This window comes from Elephas maximus, chromosome 7, assembly GCF_024166365.1.
Source record: "Elephas maximus indicus isolate mEleMax1 chromosome 7, mEleMax1 primary haplotype, whole genome shotgun sequence".
NCBI lineage: Eukaryota > Metazoa > Chordata > Mammalia > Proboscidea > Elephantidae > Elephas > Elephas maximus.
The window spans coordinates 55334392-55353016 of NC_064825.1; the positions used below are offsets into that span (position 1 = coordinate 55334392).

General features: G+C 37.5%; 1 protein-coding gene and 1 pseudogene across 1 annotated transcript; one reads left to right on the forward strand and one right to left on the reverse strand.

Moving 5' to 3' along the window:
- The first annotated feature begins 2403 nt into the window (after window positions 1-2403).
- LOC126079937 (olfactory receptor 52D1-like) lies at window positions 2404-3395 on the forward strand (annotated as a pseudogene).
- Window positions 3396-6915: 3520 nt separating this feature from the next.
- Window positions 6916-7851, reverse strand: LOC126079150 (olfactory receptor 52E1-like). The gene has a single exon (XM_049890072.1). The coding sequence runs from the start codon at window positions 7849-7851 to the stop codon at window positions 6916-6918; it is 936 nt and encodes a 311-aa protein (XP_049746029.1).
- Between the last annotated feature and the right edge of the window lie 10774 nt (window positions 7852-18625).

An 18625-nucleotide genomic window follows, 5' to 3' on the forward strand; every position in this document is an offset into this window, starting at 1 on the left:
CACTAAAGAAGACATTCAGGTAGCTAACAGATACATGAGGAAATGTTCACGATCATTAGCCACTAGAGAAATGCAGATCAACACTACAGTGAGATTTCATCTCACTCCAGCAAGGCTGGCATTAATCCAAAAAACACAAAATAATAAATGTTGGAGAGGCTGTGGAGAGATTGGAACACTTACACACTGCTGGTGGGAATGTAAAATGGTACAACCACTTTGGAAATCAATTTGGCGCTTCCTTAAAAAGCTAGAAATAGAACTACCATACTATCCAGCAATCCCATTCCTCGGAATATATCCTAGAGAAATAAGAGCCTTTACATGAACAGATACACGCACACCCATGTTTATTGCAGCACTGTTCACAATAGCCAAAAGATGGAAGTAACCAAGGTGCCCATCAGTGGATGAATGGATAAATAAATTACGGTATATTCACACAATTGAATACTATGCATCGATAAAGAAGAGTAATGAATCTGTGAAACATTTCATAACATGGAGGGATCTGTAAGACATTATGCTGAGTGAAATTAGTCAGTTGCAAAAGGACAAATATTGCATGAGACCACTATTATAAGAACTTGAGAAATAGTTTAAACAGAGAAGAAAATATTCTTTGATGTTAAAAGAGGGGGGAGGGAGGGAGGGTGGAAGAGGGGTATTCACTAATTAGATAGTAGACAAGAACTACTTTAGGTGAAGGGAAAGACAACACAAATACACAACTGGACTAAACCAAAAGCAAAGGAGTTTCCTGAATAAACTGAATTCTTCAAAGGCCAGCGTAGCAGGGGTGGAGGTTTGGAACCATGGTTTCTGGGGACATCTAAGTCAATTGGCATAACAAAATCAAGTAAGAAAACATCCTGCATCCCGCTTTGAAGAGTGGTGTCTGGGGTCTTAAACGCTAGCAAGCAGCCATCTAAGATGCATCCATTGGTCTCAACCCACTTGGATCAAAGGAGAATGAAGAACACCAAGGACACAAGGTAATTACGAGCCCAAGAGTCAGAAAGTGCCACATGAACAAGAGACTACATCATCTTGAGACCAGAAGAACTAGATTGTGCCTGGGTACAACGCATGAGTGCCCTGACAGGGAACACAACAGAGAACCCCTGAGGGAGCAGGAGAGCAGTGGGATGCAGACCCCAAATTCTCATAAAAAGGCCAGACTTAATGGTCTGACTGAGACTAGAAGGACCCCGGTGGTCATGGCCCCCAGACCTTCTGTTAGCCCAAGGTAGGAACCATTCCCCAAGTCAACTCTTCGGACATGGATTGGACTGTACAATGGGTTGGAGAGGGATGCTGGTGAGAAGTGAGCTTCTTGGATCAGGTGGACACTTGAGACTATGTTGGCATCTCCTATCTGGAGGGTAGATGAGAGGGTAGAGGGGGTTAGAAGCTGTTGAAATGGACATGAATAGAGAGAGTGGAGGGAGAGAGTTGGCTGTCTCATTAGGGGGAGAGTAATTGGGAGTATGTAGCAAGGTGTATATAAGTTTTTATGTGAGAGACTGACTTGATTTGTAAACTTTCACTTAACGCACAATAAAAATTATTTTTTTTTTAAAAAGTACAGACAGAATGCTCCTTAGAAGCAAGAATGGAGAGACTTCATCTCACATATTTTGGGCATGTTATCAGAAGGGACCAGTACCTAGAGAAGGACTTAATGCTTGGTAAAATAGAGGGTCAGGAAAAAAGAGGAAGACCCTCACGGAGATGAGTTGACACAGTGGCTGAAACAATGGGTCCAAATAAAGAAATTATTGTGAGGATAGTGCAGGACTGGGCAGTGTTTCATTCTGTTCTATATAAGGTCGCTTTAAGTCAGATTTGACTCAATGGCTCTGATCAACAACAATTCCAAACCCATCACTTTTACACAATCTTAAACAATGCAAATGTCATCGCTTCTTCCCAGGAGGTTTTTTAAGATATCCAGTTATTAAATTCTGTGTTTTGGTCCTTAGCTATTTCCCCTGTTTAAGTTTTATAGATCGATCACTTTGCAAATTACGAATATAAACAAATGAAAAAACATCTATGGAAATGTATCAGTAAGAGTCATTAAACCTGCTTTGTTCATGGATTAGGAAATTCACAGAGATCAGCGGATCTACCTAAAGTGAACAAAGTACTTCTTGTAGTTCTCACTGAAGATGCCCTCAACACATTGATTTAGCTGGTGCCCTGTTGGAGGCAGAGTAACACTGAAATAATAGCTGGCGCCCATTCACTCAAGGACATAATTTTCATCTAAATTTTTTTCAGGCATTGTAATTATTCACTTGCCTGCAATTCTTGCATTTTGAATTATTTAACTGATACCCAGAAACAAAAAACCCAGTGCCGTCGAATCGATTCCATAGGAGATTTAGAAAATTAGAAATGATTATTTTGTTTATTTTACAGAAAAACAAACGAAGAGAGCTAAAACTGTCACCTGTTATGTCAGCATATAAGACCGATGTCCATCCATCAACCTTCATTCTCATTGGCATACCTGGGTTGGAGGCTGCCCACATCTGGATGTCCAGCCCCTTCTTTGTGGTCTACCTTTTGGCCTTAGTGGGGGACTTCTCCATTTTGTTCATCATTAAGACAGAGCTCCACCTTCAGAAGCCAATGTACCTCATCCTTGGCACGCTGGGTGTGGTTGACCTTATTGTGTGCACTACAGCTGTACCAAAACTTCTCAACCTTTTCTGGTTCAATGATGGAGAGATTCATTTTGAGGCCTGTTTCACTCAAGTCTTTCTGATTCATTCTTGTTCTACCATGGAATCTGGGTTCTTTCTGCCCATGGCTTTTGACGACTATGTAGCCATCTGTCACGCATTAAGACATTCGATGATTCTGACACACATCGTTACAGGGAAGATAGGTCTAGCAATTGTGCTCTGGGGCACTGTGCTTCTCAGTCCTCACCCTTTCCTGCTCCCGTAGCTTCCCTCTTGCAAAACCAGTGTCATTTCCCACACCTACTGTGAGCTCATGGCCCTCGTCAAAATTGCCTGTGCTGAAACAAAAACCTGAAGAGCATACAGCCTAATTGTTGCCTTCCTTACTGAGGGGTGGACTTTATACTGATCATTTGTTCCTATATACTCATACTTCACACTGTTTTCCATCTCCCATCCAAGGATGCCCTACTCAAGACCTTGGTCACCTGTGGCTCCTGTGTCCTTGTCATCTTGGTGTTCTATACTCCAGCTTTCTTCTTTTTTCTCATGCACGGGTTTGGGCACCATGTGGCTCCCCATGTCCACATATTTGTAGCCAAAATCTATCTTCTGATCTCGCCCATGGTGAATCGCATTATCTATGGGGCGAGAACGAAGAGGATATGGGACAGGTTCTTTAAAGTTTTCAGTTTTTAAAAGCCTCTGAACCGAATCCTTTTGGTGACTAATATCCAAAGAAAAACTTTTTATTATACATCTAAGAGTGTGTGGTTTTTCACCAACCCCCACGTTTAATAGTCAGATGACCAAAGTTTTTCTATGGAAGTAACTTATAAAAAGACATATTACGTATGTAAATAGATTACTTATGTGCAGCAGAAATATTTCCCAATAAATAGTGAAATTAGTCTTTTAGACTGCTCAGGCACAGTCAAGTGAACCTAAATGCTATGACTATCATGCAGTATATTTAAAAATTCTAATTTACCTGAATACATGAATCTATCATTATAGCAAACATTAGCCTGAACATATCCTACTTGGACATCAGGTTTATAGAAGAGCAGGAAGCTTAAAGAAATTACATATTCATCTTTCTTTTCCTGGGCCATTTTGATGACACTCCAGAGTTCTTCTTAGTTTCCTTTTTTTGCATACATTACTTCGCCCTCTTTTTTGAGGAAATTCTACTTTATCACCCATCCATTCTATTATCTAATATGGGGCATAGTTAACTTGTATCATATTTATTTTTCATGCTTCAAGGAAAATACCTTAGTTTTTTAGCTTCACCATAAAATTACCTACCCCTCTCTAGACTCCTCAGCTTTAAGCACATTTAAAGTCTGTGCTCTCTCATTAATTAAGAGTGTTTAGTCTGTTCTTGTATACCATCTTCTATGATATCTGGCCATTTGAATTGGCTTGACTGTATATTTCTATTCTTATTGCAATTTCTCAATATCTAAAATAAAAATTGTATTTAGTATTATCGATACAGGCATGGAAAAAGGATACACAAATGTATTTTATTTCATATTACCCTTCTGGGTAAATGTTCTGAGTGTTGTTTCTCAATTCTATTCCGTGAGCTCCTTCAGCTAATGTATTTTTTTTTTTATATAATGGCGTGGAAATCACTACTTTGAGGTCACGGAATTACCAAGTAAAATTATTCATTAAGTACATGATTTGGAAAAAAAGTGGGGGGAGGGGGAGGGTGGGCCTGAATGGGAAACCTCTTAGGATAAAAACCGGAAAAATTAAAAACCAACATGATATATAATCAAGGACTTTGGTTGATACTTCAAGGTTTATCAGCAGATTTTAAAATTTCCATCTTTGGACTCAGTTATTCCTTTTTAAATAAATATTCTTCTTTCTCAAGTACATATTTCAGTAATTTCTTTAGTGAGAGTCTCCTGGAGGTAAAACATCTGCAACCTATTCATTTAAAAGTTTTTTCTTTTTTTTTCTCCCTCATTCTTTATAAATAATTTTTCTTTCTACACACATCCATTCTCAGGTTATTAGGCTTTATTAGCCTACAGTTTTCTGGAATCTATTATTGGTTTAAAAAACCCTGTCATTGATCAAATTAACATTAATTTGTATGCAACACTTTTTCTCTGATTTGTCTTTAAAATCTGTTTTTGTTTCATGTTATGCAATTTCACATGGATAAATTTCAAAGATGTTATGCTAAGTGTTAAAAGTCAGACAAGGAAGACTTTGCTTTAAAGTACCCTAGGTGATTGTTGTATGCAGAAATAAGAAATAGATGACCTGAACAGTCCTTTACCTATTAAAGAAACTTAATCTGTAGTTAGCCTCTCCACTCAAAAGAAAAAACAAACAAACAAATAAATACAATTTCAGGTTGAGATAACTGCACTGGTAAATTCTACTAAATGGCTAAAAATGAAATTGTTAAAAATGAAATAATACCTACCCAAATTATCCAAAATATAGAAGCAGAGTGAACACTTCTGAATTCATCGAAGACATAATTGGGTCAATATAAAATAGGCGACATGTGATACCCAGAACCCAGGACATGTGATAAGTAGTATAAATGGATAGATAAGGAATGAACATAATATCATAATAGGGGTCCAGGAGAAGGCATTTGTTTCCATAATAAATTACTGAGTGATTTTTATGGAGGAATTTCAAGCTCAGGATGTGGTGCTAATTAGTGTAAACTTCCTATACAAATTTATGACATCAAATTTTTTATTTCAATAAGTATTTTTTTTAAGTATAGTCTATGGCATGCAAATGTCATGGGAAGGTCTATAGAGCATTCTGAGTCAAGCCTGTCTTAAAGTTCACATGAATATTTGTTAATTAAGAGCTCCTGTTATTGCTACCTTCGAGTCAGCTCCAGCTCATGATAACCTTGTATATCATAGAATGACACATGGTCCTATACCACCTTCATGATCATTGGTAAGGTTGAGTCCATTGTTGTGACTATTAAAAGTTCCTAGAAGTCCTGTAATAAACACATAGATAAAAAAATTTTTTTCCCTTCCTGGATTTTGTGAACATATATATATTTTTAATTTAGTCCTTTCTACACTTAATGTCAATAATGTTATACAGAAGCAGAAAACGGTGAGTGATATTAGGTGGAACTTATGTCAATAATGTTATACAGAAGCAGAAAACGGTGAGTGATATTAGGTGGAACTAGAGGTCCATTGACCTCCTCCCCACCCTACCCCACAAACAATAAAAAAAAAAAAGCAAAATCCCTTGAATAATGCTGGAATTTGAACATCACTGGTAATTCCAACATTTTATAACAGTGAAGAAAACCCTGGTGGCGTTGAGGTTAAGAGCTGTGGCTGCTAACCAAAAGTTCAGCAGTTTGAATCCACCAGGCTCTAGGGCTGTCTAGGGTGACTATGAGTTGGAATCATCTCGATGGCAATGGGTATAAAACTGAAACTCCTCCATGGGGTGGCAAAAAAAAAAAGAAAAGAAAAAGACACAGAGTTAAAACCATTTAGAAAATGAATAATTTATTTGCAAAGAGGTTCCAGTAAGTCAGTTTCCATAAGAAAAGGCCCATCAAATAAATAACCAAACACATCTTTCAAGTAACAAAGCCTATACATTTACTAGGATTACAAAGTTTGTATGATTGTGTTCAGGGGAAGAATTCTAACTTTTTCACATAATTATCATATTCACAGTGACACACCTTATATTTAGACTTTAGAATGGCAAAGTCAAGAATAAAGTTTTTTTTTGATAAAGAGTCCAGGAGTATGAGAAATGGTCTAGTGTTTATTACATTCAGGACTAGCACTAGTCAGGATGACTCACTATATTTCTTTAAATTCAGCATATGGAGTGCTTTACAGTTTTTCTGTTTGTTTCACTTGGTTATGGTTTAAACCAACTGTGACTGTGGAATGCAGTTGGCTTAGTCATAACGGAAGCACAAAAATGTGCTGGTTTTCTTGCGCTCAGAGGATTAGTATTATTTCTAAACAGTGAGAAAATATAAAATACTTTTATTTGTGTGTTTGGTATGGACTTACTTTACATTTCTGAGTTTGAGACATATGCTTCAGACACCAAAGACTTGCCACTGACAGGCCTCCTCCAAATAGACTATGATGTCTTCCTCCCATTTTGAACATAGAAAATCAGTGCCACTCTTCTATTAAATTTGATTCTTAATGAATGCAAGAGCTATGTTTTATTTCTTAGAAAATGTTTTCAGCACCTGCTCTCTAATCTGTTTAGTTCTGACACCGTAAATTACAGGATTGAAAGCAGGTGGAATGACCACATAGAAATTAGCAAGAAGGACATGAATGTACCGTGGTATATTCTGGCCAAACCTACGGGTCATGAATGAAAAAAATGCAGGTGTGTAGAAAGCCAACATGACACACACATGAGAGCCACAAGAGCTGAGTGCTTTGAGCTGAGCATCTTGCGAAGGGAGTCGAAAGACAGAGTGAAGGATCTGGGCATAGGAGATGACAATGGCTGTGATGTCAAACCCCAGGAAGGAAATGGCGCATAAGCCATAGATAATGTTGACCTTAATGCTGGCACAGGACAGGCGGGCCATGCCCATATGCTCACAGTAGGTGTGGGGGATGATACAGTGTCCACTGAATGGCAGTCTGAGGATGAAGAAAATAAAAGGAATTGCAATGGCTAAGGGTCTCAAGAGGCTGATCAGTGCTATAATTGATACCACCTTGTTTGTCAGCACCAGTGTGTAGCGAAGAGGGTTACAGATGGCCACATAACAAGCATACGCCATGGCCACGAGCACAGCCGACTCCATGCCAGTGCATAGGTGGATGAAGAACATCTGGATGAGGCAGTCCTCAAAGGAAATTTCTCTTAGGTTGATCCAGAAGATGCCAAGCATCTTGGGGATAGTGGATGTGGATAATCCCAGATCGATAAATGACAGAATGGCCAAGAAGTGGAACATGAGCTGATGGAGACTACTGTTAGTCAGAATTACAAAAAGTATGCAGATATTCCCAAGGACGGCTGTTAGGTACACAGCACAGAAAGAGAAACCAATCCAGATATGTACATTTTCCAGCCCAGGGATCCCCAGGAGGAGGAAAGAATAGGGGTGAAATACAGTGGTATTGAGTGGGGCCATCCTTCTGGGATCTTTTTTGCAGCAAAATATACCATAGACCAAGTATATCTCATTCATTGAGAGGTCTCAGGCTTTTCTCAGTACACACACACACACACACACACACACAAAGAAAGAAATCACTGGAACTTCTATCATATTTTATCCATATCATTGTATTTTAGAGGCCTGAAAGTATACCGAATTTAATGGTAAAATGCAGTCACATGATTTCAATGTACTTCACTAGATTCATTAAATTAAATTCAACATTTTAATTCAATAAACACTGATTATCTGCCAGTTATGTGCCAGCTTCTGTGCTAAGATTGGTTATAAAAGATGACAGAGTAAATTCCTTTCCTCATGGAATTTAAAGTTCAGTGGTTGAAATAGTAATACATTCAGTGATCTAAATTAAAGCAATAATTTCTAACATAAAGTCATTCCCTGGTTACTTTGAGTATAAAACCCATATTCCTGAAAATATTTTATTATTATTGTACAGAAAATTGTTTATATTCTTTATAGGCAAAGAACTAGGAAAACAGTATAAACATGTTGGCTGTCAATATGACTCTACCTATTTTATACCACATATGTGAGCTGAATGTATGTAATGCAGTCTTCAAAGAAACTAGACATGCAGCAAACCAGAACTTTCTGAAACAATTTTGGATTCATGCAGGCCTCCCACTGTTTAAGCCCCAAGACAATTTCTCATCCCACAGTCATTTTCTATCTCTCCTTTCTTGCTGATGCTGAGATCAGAGTTTTATTCTGCCTTACTGTTTTATTAAGGAAGTCACAGTGAACTTCATCTCAGGATGATCCTTCTACTCTAGCCCTGCTTATAATGGAATGTGCCTAACCTTTTTCATTTCTGCCTTGGTGATAGGCAAATACAGCCTTGTCTTTTAAAAGTATCCTCCTGCTAATGACTGTAAGGAAAGAAATGAAGTTAACACATTAACACAAACAAATGCTAATGTTCAAGTTTATAAAACATCACAAAATTGTCAGATAAAGTGAGTTAATTTAAACACGCTAGTCTTTAACACTCATCCTATCTCTTTAGTACACATAGTTTACTCCATGATCGATCACCTTAATAATTATCAACAAAAACACTAGATGATAGAGAGTAGATAGATAGATGATAGATAGGTAGATAGATGATAGATAGATAGATGATAGATAGATAGATGATAGATAGATAGATGATAGATAGACAATAGATAGATAGATTAGATAGATAGATAGATAGATAGATAGATAGATAGATAGATAGATAGATAGATAGATAGATAGATAGATAGATAGATAGATAGATAGATAGATAGATAGATAGATAGATAGATAGATAGATAGATAGGTAGACAAAAGGCAGAATTGCTCAGTAGAAATATGAATTTCACAGTTTAGTAGAATTACCAACAGGGAAAGAAGTCTAATCCACACAACTATTTACATATCTTCTAAGTAGCATAAGAGAAATGGAAAGATTCATAAGAAGGGGCTGACGTGAGATCATTACGTTATTGGTCAAAAACAAATAACCAGGTTGAGATACTAGAAGAATAACTCTTAGAAATAAAAACTATGAAGAAAATATCTTTGATGTGAGCAGAGATGCCTATGTACAAGGAGTGGTACTTGAATTGCAGGGATATGGGGGGAGAGATGAAGTAGAATCCTATAATTGGGTTTCTCTATGACTTGGGTTCAGCTAACTTAACAGATGTTAAAAACAAAGAAAAAAACTAGTCACTGTTGAGTCAACACTGACTCATGATGGCCCCATTTTGTCAAAGCAGAACTGTGCTCCATAGAGTTTTCAGTGACTGACTTTCATAAGTAAGCCACCAATCCTTCCTTCCAAGTCACCTTTGGGTGACTTGGACCTTTCAATTAGTAGCTGAACACTTTGCACCATCCAGGGACTCCTTTTAAAAAAGAAAAAAAGCAAAGGAAACCTGTTGCCTTCCAGTAGATTCCAAATCATAGTAACCCTATAGGACAGAGTAGAACTGCCCTATAGGATCTCCAAGGAGTGCTTTGAACTACCGACCACTGGTTTGCGGCCATGGCTCTTAATCACTATGCCACCAGGACTTCTTAGTGTGTGAAATGGCACAGTATTTAGAAACAGACACTAGGAATTCAGGCCAAGTTATGTTGCTCATTGGCCATGTGATCTTGGCTAAACTATTTCCCTTCCATAAATCTAAAGCTTGTCATCTATGAAATGAGACTAAACTGTCTTCATTACAAGGTTGTCAAAGGCATGCCTGGTCCAAGATGGATTAATAGACAGCATAGTTACAGTAACTGGTTGATCTATTGCTTAGAGAACATAACAAAATAAAGAGCTGTACTGAACTTGGTTCTGACATACCTTGCTGTATAACCCTTAAAACAAAGACTTACACACTTTAAATACTAAACCTCCCTTTATCTGCATATAAAGCTTTTAACAGGGAACATCTGAAAGGCTCGTACTTAGACATTTTCATGGACCTTGGCGTGCAGCTTTGGGTACCGCACCATCCAAAATGATTAGGAGTACCTTCTGGTTGAGGGAACATAGCAAAAGGTTTAGCCATACTTTATTAGGCTGTAACGATTCAGGGATACTCCCTGAAAGGTTTAAGGTAAACTCTGCTTTTGAGGTATGTTCTGCCTCCATGTCAGATATAGGTTCAGGCTGGGGACCATTTATCCACACTTCAAATTGTATTAAAAAGAGAGTTGAATTGAAAGATAATATTAGAAGGACAGAAAATGTGTTAAGTGACAGAACCTTAACAGATGTGTGAACAGACATTATCCAGGTGAATGAAGAGCTCTAGAATCCACAGAAAATGGCAAAGGTGTCAAAAGACAAATTAGCAGCACACAGAAATTTGCTTTTCTCTTTTAACTGTGTAAGAATTAAGACAGGCAGTAGTCGCTGCTCAAGTGTACACAAAAGACTATGTCAGAAATTTAGTCAATTCTCTTGTCTCCACTCTTCAGTCAGAAGTTTCCCCCTCCTCCTCTCTTTTCTCTTATCGGTCTCTTCCTTATGCTCAGCTGGCTAGAGATAGAATCCATGCTCCTAAAACCTTACCAGCAGGCACACCTAGAGGTTAGCAAGCCTTCCCCAGCATTCTTCTGAACTTCATTTGTTCAGCCAGAAGGGTTTTTTGTACAGCCTCCAGAGGGAAAACTGCATGCCTTGGAACTCCCTGGAGATAGTTGGAGGCAACAAAGCTCTGAGATCTGAATTAACTCCTTTTAGAGTGAAATTGAATGTCACCAGATATAGGTAGTCCACGACCTGGTTATGGGCACAGACTTCAAGATCTAGAGTAATGTCTTTTGGATTAGCACATTTCCAAGGAGAAAAAATTTTTTATCTCGCAGAAGATTTAAACATTTTTCCATCAAGTTTCCTGGAATTGGGTCTAAGCTTCATATAATGAATACGTGGAGGTGGGGTGGGAGTGGGCTGGTCCAGGTCCTATGATAAATAATACCTGGATTAAATTTGGGTACATCTTCTTAGAGCTGCACAACTATTGTGTTAACTTACTATTCAGCATAATTGCAGTGTTCAAACATAAAGAAATGGATTATGATTTTATGGTGACAATATTTAACATATTGTACTATCTAAAGATTACAGGCTAAAAAACCCTGTGGAGCAGTTTTACTCTGTACTATAGGGTAACTATGTGTTGGAATCAACTTGATGGCAAACAACAACAATAAAAGCAAGGTGAAGAAATGCATTACAATTTTATATCACACTGAAATCTATCATTTCATTAGACTGGAAGTTTCCTGTCCGTAATGGAAAGCAAAGATGAAAACTTCAAGGGCAGAGACTAACAGTTTTGTCCTCATTTTCCACTGAGTACTTACATGAAACCATGTACAAAGTGCCTTATCTGTGTCAACTTTAAAACCTGTAAAATTTGATTTGTCAAAGGAGTTTTAGTTGTTTTTAATTCTAACATCATGTAGGTTATTATTTCATTTTACTGATGAAGAGACAGAAATAGAGAAGGTAAGAGACTTATGCAGAATGCTGTAAAGCCAGGTTTTCAGTTTCCATTCTAGAAGGCTTTTCCATGAGTGATGGAGACTGATCTTGGACACTCAGAAGACTGAATCAGTTTCATTGTTCATTCACTGACGTATTCAGTGAGTACATACTGACCATCTACTATGTACCATGCGTTATTTTAGGTGCTGTCCATGTAGTAGTAACACACAACAGACAAAATGCCTATTGTCTAGTAAGAGAAGAAGGATAAGAAACAGAATAAATCAGGTAAATGGACGGTGTATTAAAGGACACTATGGAGAGGGTGATGGTAAGATTCCTTAGTTCTAATGTATGTGCATTGTCAGGGAAGCTGTATCTAAGAATGTGACGTTTAAATAAAGGTCTGAAGGAGAGGAAGGAACAAGCCATGTGGAATCTGAGGGAAGGGCATTCCAGTCAAAAGAAAGAGCAAATCAAAGAACCTGAAGTTGAAGAATGTATGGTGTGGTTACAGGATATTCAAGTTTCACAGAAGCGGTCTCAAAAATGTTGACAAAATTGGAAACCCTTAGACATTCACAAACTCACCTTTCAGAGGGTCATGATCCAACAGGATAAGCCCTAAAAAAAGACCCTCACGTAGTGGCTAGCAATCAGGCCAGTCCATGGATGGTGATTCAGTTAAGAAGCCATATTTAAAGAAACTCAACTACATACACACACACACACACATTTTTTTTTTTTTTTCATTGAGGTCCCTGGCTGGTGCAAACAGTTTGAGCTCATCTACTATCCTCAGGATTGGCAGTTTGAACCCACCCAGTGGCTTTGCAGAAGAAAGGCCTGGCAATCTGCTTCATTAAAGATTACAGCCAAGAAAAACCTTTGGAGCATAATTCTACTCTGTAACACATGGGATTGCTATGAGTAGGAATCAACTCAATGGCCATGGGTTGTATTTTTTTAGGTTTTTTTTTTAACTGTAGTAAAACCTGGCAACAGAAGAAACATAGCATCGTCAGATTATCAATAGTTACTACAATTTCTAAAATCACTTTGATTCATGAAACTATGTCTTTTCATTCCTTCTTCTACCAACCTATGATAACCAGATATTTAAGGATCCCGCATGCACAAAGAGAGAAAATGAGTATTCAATTTCCTTCAAGTTTTTTACAGCCAAGTGGAGTGAGGAAGAGATGACACTCACATAATAAAATAAGGGCAATAATTCTTTTTACGGCAGTTCACTACCTGCATATGTTTAGAAAATCCATGTGCAGTGGGAAACGGTTTTTAGCCAGTGAGACAAGCAGTGGTTTAGTGCTCTCCCGGGGCTAGTGCCCCCGCGATACGATTCTGATCACTTTGTAGCTGATGTGATTTCAGCCGGCACCAGTTGTCTGCAAGCTGATTCTGACTCATGGAAACCCCACGTCTGTCAGAGTAGAAATGTGCTCCAAGGGTTTTCTATGGCTGGTTTTTCAGAAGCAGATCTCCAAGCCTTTCTTTTGAGGTTTCTCTGAGTAGACTTGAACCTCTAGTCATTTGGTTAGCAGCTGAGCAACTTTGCACCATGAAGGGACTTTGATGCTTTCAGGAAAATTTGAGATATTTCACTTTAACTTTGTGGTGGTTAACTATCTCTGTAACATTATACTTTATTTCCTTAGACATCTGTTCTCTTTAGTACACTATATGTCTTATAAATCTGAAGGTTTGTGAATTTCCTTAATTTGGGAATTTACAGTCATTATTTTTTTAAATATTTCCTTCCTTCATTTATTATTTTCCCTCCTTTAAAATTCTTAATGTTTCCTTGAAATTCTATTTTAATCTGCTAATTATCCAAACCATTTCTTTCATTTTCTGCAATTTATTATTTATTAATAATTTCATTCTTGCTTTATGATCTGTTATGTGATAGTTTTTGGTGTGTTTCTGCTTGAGAATAACTATTCTTTAATTTCTTTTTGGGGGGTGATTAAGAGCTCCACTGCTAGCTAAAAGGTCAGCAGTTCAAATCCACCATCAGCACCTTGGAAACTCTATAAGGCAGTTTTACTCTTTTTTTTACTGGGTATATAGTCACTATGAGTCGGAATCAACTCCATAACAATAGGTTTGATTTTAGTTTTGGCTGGGTTGGTGCAATGGTTAAATACTCAGCTGCTAACTGAAAGGTTGGTGGATCAAATCCACTCAAAGATGTCTTGGAAGAAAGGACTGTCAATCTTCTTCTGAAATATAGGCCATTGAAAATCCTAGGGAGTACAGCTCTATTCTGACACCATGGGGTCAACAAGAGTGAGAATCAATTTAATGGCAATGGGTTTAATTTTATTTTCAGGGGGATCAATTTTTTCAAATATTCAACATTTCTGTAGATTTTATTTCCTCTCCAAAATGTGGTTATGTAAGTAGTTAGACCAAGACTTCTGGGAGGTTATTTTTCTCTTAGGCCTTTGGGTTGCTGTCCTCATTTTAAAGGTGTAAATTTCTCTCTAATTCACTAGATTCCCAAAAATGAGCAATGGAGATGTTCACTGCAAGCAATAGATTCTCACTAAATTGGTATGAAATATCATGCCACTATTATGAAAAGAATTCCTAGGATTTTACTTATAAAATGTATGCCCCTCAAATTTTACCTTGTTTCTGCAGCCAGCAACCAAGGATTCAGGCAATCTACTTGGCATTTAAATGTAGCAAAGAATCATGTGAGGTTCTCAGCTAAGAAATATTATTGATAATCAATATTTCTGACAATATTCTATATACTAGGCTTGGTTTTAAATGTTTATTATGAATTACCTTAACTACTCACAGCACCCCTATTCCTCGGATATTATTACTGTGATTATTAACCACCACACGATGTATGCATACCCGTAGGCCTGAAGAGATTAAGTGAACTGTTCAAGGTCACACAACTACTGAACCAAGGAGGAGCCTGAGCTTTTGTTTTCATGCAATAGTACAGCTAACTAAGGAACACACACCCTGTGTGGCAAAATTCAGGGATTCCATGCTTTGTCTTCTCCACCCAGTTAAACTCTCAGACCTGCTCCTTTGTAGCCTTCTCTGGGTTAAGTCACTTTACTTCTCTAAGCTCGGTGTCTCACCTACATAATAAGGGGAAACAAAATTTTTTTTTTTCCAAAAAGTTTTCAGAAATTTTATGGGCATGTTCTTGTAAAGTCCTACATCTCCATAGACGTGTTAGCTGTGATGGTAAATTACTGCTTCCCTGAGACAGGGTCAGAACCTTATTATGAGCAGTGAAATTCTCCCTAATAATCAATTCTCCACAATGCACTTAAAATTAGCTTTTAAAAAATATGAATGTAATAGTGCCATTGACCGTACTTACACACACACACAGTTACACACACACATACACCCTCAAAATTAATACCCTAACATTTGTTTCATTATTTGGAAATTACACAAAAACTTCTTAAAATTGCTCACTTCTTCAGTTTATTCCATGCTATATGCTTGAAGTCAAGCCTTTCTCCATATACAAAAACTCTTCTCCAAATTATTATAGATTCCAAACTGTGACTTCCTTTCTTTTGACACGTGGATTTTATGTACACTATTGTTCTCTGTTCTGGTGTACTCCTTTCCCGCCATACAACTCTGTGGGCATTTCCTACTTACCCTTGGATATTGGCTTAAATTGGGTTTTGGCTTAATATTACCTGCCAGGGAACATTCGCTGACACACATTTGCTTCCATTGCATTAATTAAATTTATAGTAATTTGCATCAGTTTATATTTTGAATAGAAAAGGCAGTGGTCATGGTATCCATAGAGGGCTGCTTTGCAGGCACATAGTAATTTCAAATATGTATGTATACATACATACATTTGTTAAAAGTCCCCATGGGAAAGGACTTCAAAAAATCATTTAATTAATTCCACATTCTTTGCATTTTTTTAATTAAAATAAATTAAACTAAAATTCAGAGAGCAAAGCACTTTAACCATAATCTCATAGCTAGTGTTAGAGGGAGGGCTAGCATATGGATTTCCAGAATTCTTGTCTTGTTTTAGTCCCTGGATGATGTAAATAGTTGACTTGTGGTCAGCTGCTAACTGAAAGGTTGAAGGTTCTAATTCAATCAGAGGCTCTTTGGAAGGAAGATCTGGCAATATATTTCCTAAAAAAACAGCCATTGAAAATCCTATGGAGCACAGTTCTATTTTGACACAGATGGAATCGCCATTTTAACACAAAATGACCCTGAAATTGTATATACACGGAGAGATAGAGATAAAATTGTGTATAGATTTTAATGTAACCTAATTTAATCAGGGAAACCCTGGTAGCATAGTGGTTAAGAGCTATGGCTGCTAACCAAAAGGTCAGTGGTTCGAATCCACTTAGAAACCGTATGGGGCAGTTCTACTCTGTCCTATAGGTTACTATGAGTCAGAATTGACTCGATACCAAAGGGTTTTTGGTTTGGTAATTTAATCAGAGATAAAAACTAAAAAAAAAAAAAAAAAAATACTTTTTTTAGTTTTTAGAGGTTGCAGCCCTCTCTGTATGAATAGGGAATCTTTATAGATGATATTCATATCTTCTTTTTTGTTTCACTCTATTTTCTTAATCCCTATGAAGATTTTCTTAATGCCTATGAAGACAAATAATATAAACTAAGAATAAGGGAGAAGTTTTTCTACTTTCTACTTATTCCCTCAGCTTTTAATCTACCAAATTAGTATTAGGTTGCCCTCTCACAGCATACATAATTGCATTTTATTTTGAAAACAATGTAGATATTCTATCTATACAGGATGTTTCGTGTGTTAATTAAATTAGTCATACATAGAGAAATCAAACGGTTAATATGAGTTTTATAGGATTTGTTGCATCAGTGTTTAATGGTGTCTCCAAGCTTCTCTTTGACTCTAGCTTTGATATGGAGGTGAACTAATTTTATGTAGTGCCTAGAAACCCTGGTGGCATAGTGGTTAAGTGCTATAGCTGCTAACCAAGAGGTCAGGAGTTCAAATCCACCAGGTGCACCTTGGAAACTCTATGGGGCAGTTCTACTCTGTCCTATAGGGTCGCTATGAGTTGGAATCGACTCGATGGCAGTGGGTGGGTTAGCATAATAAGCTCACGCTATAGGCTTATTCATTTCACAGTATAATGGTGATGACGTGTTAATCCAGACTCTGTCACTTTAGGGAGAAGCAACTCTTGACCATTTTACTTCAAATTATTCATTGGAAATGAAAATGGTGATGATATGCTAATCAAGACTCTCCTGCTGTGGAGAAAAACGACTACTGACCTCTTTTCTATGAATTAGACATCATGGCTTTTTTTCAACAGCAATACCTACAGACCCTTTCTTCTGACTTTCTTCACTGAAGGGATTGGTGAAAAACAAGGCTTCTTCTGACTGGTTTCTTTGACCTGGAGGCCTCATATCCAATGATCTCCATTTTGTTTTTTGCTCTGTACCTCATTTCCCTCCTGGGTAACAGTGCTATCTTAGTGATTATCCAGATGAAACAGTCACTTCATGGACCCATGTACCTTTTTCTCTCCATGCTGGCTGCCTACTCTGCTCATGAATTTCTGGTTCCCCAGATGCAATACTTAGGAATCAGATTAACTACATCTGTGGAAAGACACTATGGAAAAGCTCAATATCATCAGCCAGAACAAGGCCAGTGGCCAACGGCAAAACAGACAGACCATAATTACTCATATGCAAGTTCATGTTGAAACTGAAGAAAACTAGAACAAGCCCACAAGAGCCATATTTTGACCTTGAGTACATCCCACCTGAATTTATAGATCATCTCAAGAACAGGTTTGCTGCATTGAACACTAATGATAGAACTCCAGACGAGTTGTAGAATGGCATCAAAGAGATCATACACGAAGAAAGCAAGTGGCCATTAAAAAGACTGGAGAAAAAGAAAAGATCAAAATGGATGTCAGAAGAGTCTCTGAAACTAGCTTTTGAATGTCGAATAGCTAAAGCAAAAGGAAGAAATGATGAAGTCAAAGAGCTGAGCAAAGATTTGAAAGGGCAGCTCCAGAAGATGAATTAAAGTATTATAATGACATGTGCAAGGACTTGGAGATGGAAAACCAAAAAGGAAGAACGCGCTCAGCATTTCTCAAGCTGAAAGAACTAAAGAAAAAATTCAAGCCTTGAGTTGCACGGTTGTAGGATTCTGCAGGGAAAATATTAAACAGCTCAGGAAGCATCAAAAGCAGATGGAAGGAATACATAGAGTCACTATACCAAAAAGAATTGATGGACATTCAACCATTTCATGAGGTAGCATATAATCAGTAACGGATGATACTAAAGAAAGAAGTGCAAGCTGCACCGAAGGCATTGGTGAAAAACAACCCAAAACCCAAAAAAACAAGTCTCCAGGAATTGAAGGAATACCAATTGAGATGTTTCAACAAAAGGATCCAGCTGTGGAAGTGCTCACTTCTCTATCCCAAGAAATTTGTGTGGTTCATAACAAATTATGGATAACATTTTGAAGAATAGGAATTCCAGAACACTTTATTGTGTTCATGCAGAACATGTGCATAGACCAAGAAGCACTCATATGAATAGAACAAATGGATACTATGTAGTTTAAAATAAAAAAAGGTGTGATTAGGCTTGTATCCTTTCACCATACTATTTCAATCTGTATGCTGAGCAAATAATCCCAGAAAGTGGTCTGTATGAAGAAGAACAGGACATCATGATTGGAGGAAG